The sequence below is a fragment of the Acanthisitta chloris genome, unplaced genomic scaffold (assembly GCF_000695815.1).
Source record: "Acanthisitta chloris isolate BGI_N310 unplaced genomic scaffold, ASM69581v1 scaffold43747, whole genome shotgun sequence".
NCBI classification, from domain to species: Eukaryota; Metazoa; Chordata; class Aves; order Passeriformes; family Acanthisittidae; genus Acanthisitta; species Acanthisitta chloris.
The window spans coordinates 370-7,330 of NW_008682846.1; the positions used below are offsets into that span (position 1 = coordinate 370).

The window sequence follows — 6,961 nt, forward strand, 5'->3', positions numbered from 1 at the left end:
AGCAGCACACGTTCGTGGAGACTGAGAGCGTGCGCTACGTCTACCAGCCCATGGAGAAGCTCTACATGGTGCTGATCACCACTAAGAACAGCAACATACTGGAAGACCTGGAAACACTCCGACTCTTCTCTAGAGTAGTAAGGATCCCTCACTGCTTGATGGGCTCGTGGCGCTGTCGGGGGGGACCTGCTGGTGCTGAGCACTGCTGGCTGCCACCTGCCAGCCTGGTGTCCCAGGGCTTCCCTCCCCATCCTGGAGGAGAGCTTGGAGTAATGGTGGTTTTGCATGGCACAAAAAATCCTCGGTCGTGGTTCGGCTGGTGAGCCCCGAGGGCTGGTTCGGCTGGTGAGCCCGGAGGGCTGACTGTAATTTGGCATTAAGTATTATCTGTATTCTAAACACCCACATTCCTTTCAAAACCAATGTGACATGCAGTGTGTGGCTGTCACAAGGACAGTGCTGCTTTCAGGGGTCCCAAATCAGTGACTCGGTGGATCTTCAGGAAACCCACTGCTCCCAGCATGTGATTGGCTCCTCTGGGTTAGTGTTATGAGGAAGCTGAGAGGTTGTATAAGGATTTTAATATAGAAAACCTAATAATGGCAAAAGTTGAAGGTGTGTGTCAGCAGCCTGACGGTGCTGTGGGGTGGGTCTGGCCCGGCTGTGATCTCCGGGATGGCAGTGTTTGCACAGGGCTGTCTGCAGACACTCCCTTAAGGTGTTCTCCATGCCAGATCCCAGAATACTGCCGAGCTCTGGAGGAGAACGAGATCTCTGAACACTGCTTCGACCTGATTTTTGCCTTTGACGAAATTGTCGCCCTGGGCTACCGCGAGAACGTGAACCTGGCGCAGATTCGCACCTTCACCGAGATGGACTCGCACGAGGAGAAGGTGTTCCGAGCGGTGCGAGAGGTGAGCGGGGCATGGGCTGTCCTGCCTGGGACGTGCTGCTGCCAGAGCTCTGCCTCCACTTTGCTGGGGCCACGCGGTTACTTAGAGTCTCTGGGCACGAAACACCTGTATTTGTTTCCTTTTCCTGGGCAAGGGGTTTGTGGGTGACTGCGCATAGCTCCTGCGCAGAGCGGGGCTGAGGTTGCAAAGCTCCACGGGCCTCCTGTCTGTTCCTGCAGACGCAGGAGCGCGAAGCCAAGGCCGAGATGCGCCGCAAGGCGAAGGAGCTGCAGCAGGCCAGGAGGGACGCGGAGAGGCACGGCAAAAAGGCACCTGGGTTTGGTGGCTTCGGCAGCTCAGCTGTGTCTGGGGGTACAACGGCAGCCATGATCACAGAGACCATCATCGAGACTGAGAAGCCCAAAGTGGCGCCAGCGCCAGCCAGGTAGGGGACGGGAGGTGGCTCAAACCGTGCGCGCAGACAGAGGCTCTTAACACAGGTTCATCCGTGTAGCTATCAAGGAGCCTTTGGGCCATGTACCACAGTGATGCTCCGTAGTCTCTCTGGAGACTTGGATGAGCAACGGGCTTCCAGTTTTGTGTGACAAAAAGAGGTCTCAGCTCCTGGTAATACATGAAACAGAATTCAGATCTAACCTACAACTTGGTGCCCTACACATGAAGTGATCAGTTCTGTGCGTGTTCTCCCTGTAAAGGCTGCTGAGGCAAACACCCTGAGGTGGGGATGGTCAGGTTACAGCACTTGGAAGACAACCAGGAAGGAGGAACCTGTTTCTGTGAGCTGACTTGGAGACTCTTTCACGTTTTTGTTCAGGCCTTCAGGCCCCAGTAAAGCCTTGAAACTCGGCGCTAAGGGGAAGGAGGTGGACAATTTCGTGGACAAGCTGAAGTCGGAAGGAGAAAATATCATGACTTCCGTAGGCAAGCGCTCCACCGAAGCAGCCAAAGTCCTTGCTCCTCCTGTTAACATGGAGAGGTGAGTGCTGCCCTCTGCTCTGTGGCCTTGTTAGAGAGCTCCATTGTTCCTTTTAGGCTTTTTCTTGTGCTACCTTACCTGTTAACTATAAAAGTGGGTGGGCAAAAGCATGGCAGCAGAAGAGTGCAGCAAAAAACATAGCTACTTTGGTTAGGTATCCCCTTGACTAAAATGGGATGTCCATCCATTGTTGGGCTGAGGTTGGGAATTTTCCTGTGCCTTTTTCCCTTGAAGGAGCTGCCATTTTCCCTGTTTCCCTGCCTCATTGCCACTCGGGATGAAGGCATTGGCAGATTGTTTTACACCCAGCAATTCAGAAACTGTTAGTGCCCTGAGCTGGCAGAGGGGATCCGAGTGACCAGCAGTCTGATGTGCTGCCTCACTGCTGTTTAACTGGGCCCCTGCAGACCCATATCTGTGGATTGTCCCGCCGCTGAGCGCACCTGCAGGAGCAGCGCTGGCACCCGCTGTGCCCGCAGCCAGGCGTCCTGTTCGGCAGCCTCTCAGCAGCACATGTGGCCTGTCCTTGCTGAGCACTGATCTCTCTGCTGCCTGTGGGATGCTGAGCGTAGGACTTGAGCTTTTTCTCTGCCTGTCTAGTGTGCACATGAAGATAGAGGAGAAAATTTCCTTGACCTGTGGCCGTGACGGAGGATTGCAGAACATGGAGCTGCATGGCATGATCATGCTGCACATCTCCGACGAAAAGTTTGCTCGGATTCGCCTGCACGTAGAAAATGAAGATAAGAGGGGAGTGCAGCTACAGGTAAGGCCTGTTTGGAGTTCTGTGCCGCTGAACATGCTTTTTCTGCTTTCCAGGGCAAAAATGTTGGAAATACTTGAGCTTATTGCTGTCCCGTGGTAACCGTCCAAGCCTCCTTGGCAAATGCATTGGCAGTGGGAGTCCTCGGTGCAGATGTCAGTGGAAATGCAGGGCCAATCATGCTCTAAGGTTGAAGTTCACTTGAGAAATCTGGTCTTGGTGCTCCCCATCCTGCCCTCAGAGCCTTATCTGCCTGGCAGTGCACATTGGCATGCCTAATGACCTCACCTGGACTTTGCAGCAGCCCGGTGTGTTGCTTAGTGCCTGTTTGTGTGATGTCAGCTCTGGGTGTGGAGTGAGAGTGTGAGAACAAACTTCCTGTGCCAGTGGGGAATGAATTTATTATCTCGAGACATTTTTTCCTGAGGTCTCTTGTCCTGTCTCTGCTGTGCCTGGGACGATTGCTGGAACACTTGATCACAGTCAGCAGTAGCAACTTTGCAGGTTCACAGGATAGTCATCCTTCCCTTTCTCCCTCTCCATGTGACCTTATTGTTCCCTGGAGGTGGTGCTGCTTTGACACACTCTTCGGCTCGCTCCTCGCCAGGGGCTCGTCTGTGCGCAGCTGGCGGCAACTCTACTTGCCCAGTCGAGGTTCCTCCCAGCGCATCCCGCAGCGAGCTCCTAACAGTGCTCCCGTGTGCACTGCTTTGGGGGGAAGATGAGACCAAACCCTGTGCCGACTCCTGTCTTTCTAGCGTAACTCGAACAGTCACTTCCTTAAATCCTCTGCTTCTGAAAAGCTGCTTGTGGTTGTGGAGCGCGTTTAAACGGAGCTTGGGCACTAAGACGTGTGCGTTAAGGTTGCTGAGGGAAGTCATAGTGTTGTGGTTTCAGGCTGTTCTTCCCAGCAGCATTAGGTTGATTTTTCTTCAAGAGGAATGTCTGCTGTGGACCTTCAGGATAGTCTTTAGGATTTTAGGAGTTAAAGTTGTTCTGAGGGATGGGCCCAGGACATGCATTGAGTCTCTGGCGCAGTGGCGGATAAGGATGGCAGTGGAGTGGATCGTTCGTGTCAGATCAGCACTTCCTAGGAGGAATCCCAGGTTGATAAGCAGGCGTGCTCCTGGTGGGCTTGTGAGACGGGAGCAAACCTGATGGGTGTTTTGTCAAGGAAAATACTCTGCGCTGTGAAGGCCTGTTGTGGTAGAACCTGCATTACCTGCAGTTCTGTCCGTGAGCTTAGACCTACAGCCTGGGCATGTGTTCCCCATACAGACTCACCCAAACGTGGACAAGAAGCTCTTCACTACGGAGTCACAGATCGGTTTGAAGAACCCAGAGAAGTCATTCCCTATTAACAGTGACGTGGGGGTGCTGAAGTGGAGGTTGCAGACCACAGAAGAGTCCTTCATTCCATTGACAAGTGAGTGCGAGTCGGGGGGCTCGGGCAGAAGAGGCTGATGTTGGTCCGTGGGCTGCCGGCTTGTATCCAGCTCGTGGCGGCTGGGCTGCCTGCAGCATGGTCCACTGTGAGACAGTGGAGAGAGATCCTATGTGTATTCAGCAGATTGTGCCTGCATTTTCTTTAATGCTCTTAGATCAAACAGAGCTTTTCTTAAAGTCAGAATTTCTTGGGAGTGACTTTGGGTGTTTCAAAGAGCATTGTTTGGTGGAAGCCTGGTCCACGTGCAAGTCCTGTGCGGCTCACGTAGTGTCTCTGTGCCCCCAGTTAACTGCTGGCCATCAGAGAGCGGGAACAGTTGTGATGTTAACATTGAATATGAGTTGCAAGAGGAGAGCCTAGAGCTGAATGATGTGATCATCACCATCCCCTTGCCGTAAGTAACATTCTTTGTCCAGCCGACGCCAACGAGTCCATCGCCTCCTTCCCCTCCCTGGTTTGTGGGTCTGGCCAAGCTGACGACCGTTCCAGGCATTTTCTTAGCTCTGGTCAGGGAGCTTATTGTCACTTCTTGTTGCCTGGTCTAGGTCTGGTGTTGGCGCCCCAGTGATTGGGGAGATTGACGGTGAGTATCGCCACGACAGCCGGAGAAACCTCCTCGAGTGGTGCCTGCCAGTGATAGATGCCAAAAACAAGAGCGGCAGCCTGGAGTTCAGCATAGCAGGGCAGCCAAACGACTTCTTCCCGGTGCAAGTCTCCTTCGTCTCCAAAAAGAACTATTGCAACATACAGGTATGTGGGATGTGGCTTTTGCCTCAACCCTCGGCTGGCTGACCCGGCTGTGCTGCGGTGGGAGCCTGCTGTCCCACTGGCTGTGGCTAAGGGGTCAGCCTTAACTTAACCCTCTGAGAGAGCTGGATTCGCTGATGCTTCCCAGAGCTTGCCTGCAGTTTTGATTAAGCCTTTGTGCCTAATCATTATTTCCCTCAGACTTGGTTAGAGAATCCATTGGCCTTGGAGCCAAAATAGTGCTCGGCATAAGACTGTCTGTCCCCACTGAACTGTAGCCAGCAGCTGCTGCTTTGCTCCTCAAAGGAGACACAGTTACTACAGAAAATCACTCCTCACTTTCAGGCCTTCTGAGAACAAAGGTCTTTGTTTCAGAGTTGAGTTGTAGTTTGAAGGCACCGGGTTGGTTCTGCCCTCATGGCCATCTCAGCCTGGGGAAGCAAAACATCACTGTAGTCGGGATTTGATGATGATGAGCTAATGCTGCCTTATTGTCTCCACAGGTTACCAAAGTGTCCCAGGTAGATGGGAACAGCCCTGTAAGGTTTTCCACTGAAACCACCTTCCTGGTGGACAAGTACGAGATCCTGTAATGCCAGATGTGGGGAAGTGCGAAGAAGGAAGTTTTTTAATTAAACAAAAAAAGAGGCCGACGTTTATTCTGAATGTTGGGAACGCCGCAGCCCCCTCTGCCCAGAGCGTGGCTCTGTCTGCCGTCTGCAGTGTTCCTGGGTCACAGACATTTCTGGCAGAGAATTGACATGCTCATGGTGGGAAAGGCCACAAATTTCTTTGGCAGATTTTTCCGGCCGGCAGAACAGCAAGATCTCTGCAGAGAGCCTGGCTTTGACACATCCCCTTGGCCCCTGGTGACGCCCAGAGCTCAGCCCCAGAGCCAACCAGGCATCGTTCTCCTCCCTCCCGAAGCGTCACGCTCTGTTCCGTTGTTGGTGCTGCCATTTTAATTTCTCATTGGCCTCCAGCTCTCGTTTCCACTGAGGAAAGCAGGCACTGAGAGAACGTGCATGGGGCCACTGGCTGCTCCAGGCCCTTCTGTCTGGTGAAAGCTGAGCAAGTTGGCCTTGGCCTCAGAGTTGGGGAAGAAGGACCAGGAGCTCTGGTCCTTTTGCCCCACATTGTTACTGCCCTTCCTCCAGCTCTTCTGCGCAGCAGGGGCTCAGCCCTGGGTGCTCTGACTCCTGCTGCAGGGGGGAGAGTGTATGGACAGGACTGTGTCCTTGCTGTCTGCCATAGCTGCTCTTGTGCCAGGCTTTGGAGGAGGTTTATTTAGCTTAGAACCAGCAGTGTGTCCATTGTGGGGCCCTTTCAGTGTTTGGCGAGGCAGAAGGCTTTGCCTGCCTGAGTGGCTCGGCCTGCATTGCCAGGACCTGTCCCAAGCTAGTGTTCGTTCAGCGCTGGCAGGTGGGTGAGAAGGAAACACTCGTTTCCAGAGGACATGGGGGCTGATCTGAGCCATTCCTCCCCCTGCCACCTCACCAGCATTACTTGCCTCATCACACAGACCTGTGCTCCTCTTACAACTCATCTTGGTGGCTGGGGCTTGTCACGAGTGTCACCTGCCCCTGGTGAGGGCTGCAGGGAGCACACTTCACCTCTGCGGCCAGAGAGAGGGCCTGAGCACACAGGTGGAAGGCAAAGGCCCGAAAAGCGTGTGCACCGTGCTCTGTGTGAGACAGCCAGCCTGTTGTAGTCCCCTGGGGTCCTCTGCCAAAGAAGTTCGTGGTCTCTCCTCCGCTGGCAGCACCCGAGAGGAAATTGACCCTGGTCCTATCCCGGGAGGGCCAACCCTCTTCCCTAGTAAAGTAGACAACGCATCCCATTAACCTGGTCCTGTTCCAGAGCTGCTTGTCTGTCTGATTTTTAAAATGGAGTTGAGGTTAGTTCAAGCATCCAAGGAGCTTTTTTTTTTTTTTCTTACATTCGTTGGAGGGTGATGTTTAAACCGAGTCGAGACCCACCCTCCTTTTTGTAACCCCGTATGATCCTGGCCTAGGGAATAGCACATTCCAGTGTACACAGAGAATACTGAGTCTTTAATCAAATAAAGTACTGTCAAAGGAGCTGGCTGAGGGTCGCGCGGTCCTTCCGGCGCG

At 53.5% G+C, this 6,961-nt stretch overlaps 1 protein-coding gene across 1 annotated transcript in view; it reads left to right on the forward strand.

Annotated features, from left to right (window-relative positions):
- Positions 1–5,484, forward strand: part of ARCN1 (archain 1) — a gene marked incomplete at its 5' end in the record, with an annotated part of 5,668 nt that extends 184 nt beyond the window's left edge. Inside the window, 9 exons of the mRNA XM_009078661.1 lie at positions 1–137; positions 735–914; positions 1,133–1,338; positions 1,729–1,890; positions 2,491–2,656; positions 3,932–4,079; positions 4,386–4,494; positions 4,646–4,850; positions 5,351–5,484. The exon at positions 1–137 is cut by the window's left edge and continues 184 nt beyond it. Coding sequence (XP_009076909.1) covers positions 1–137; positions 735–914; positions 1,133–1,338; positions 1,729–1,890; positions 2,491–2,656; positions 3,932–4,079; positions 4,386–4,494; positions 4,646–4,850; positions 5,351–5,440 — 1,403 coding nt within the window. The remainder of the gene's footprint in view (positions 138–734; positions 915–1,132; positions 1,339–1,728; positions 1,891–2,490; positions 2,657–3,931; positions 4,080–4,385; positions 4,495–4,645; positions 4,851–5,350) is intronic.
- Positions 5,485–6,961: the final 1,477 nt, after the last annotated feature.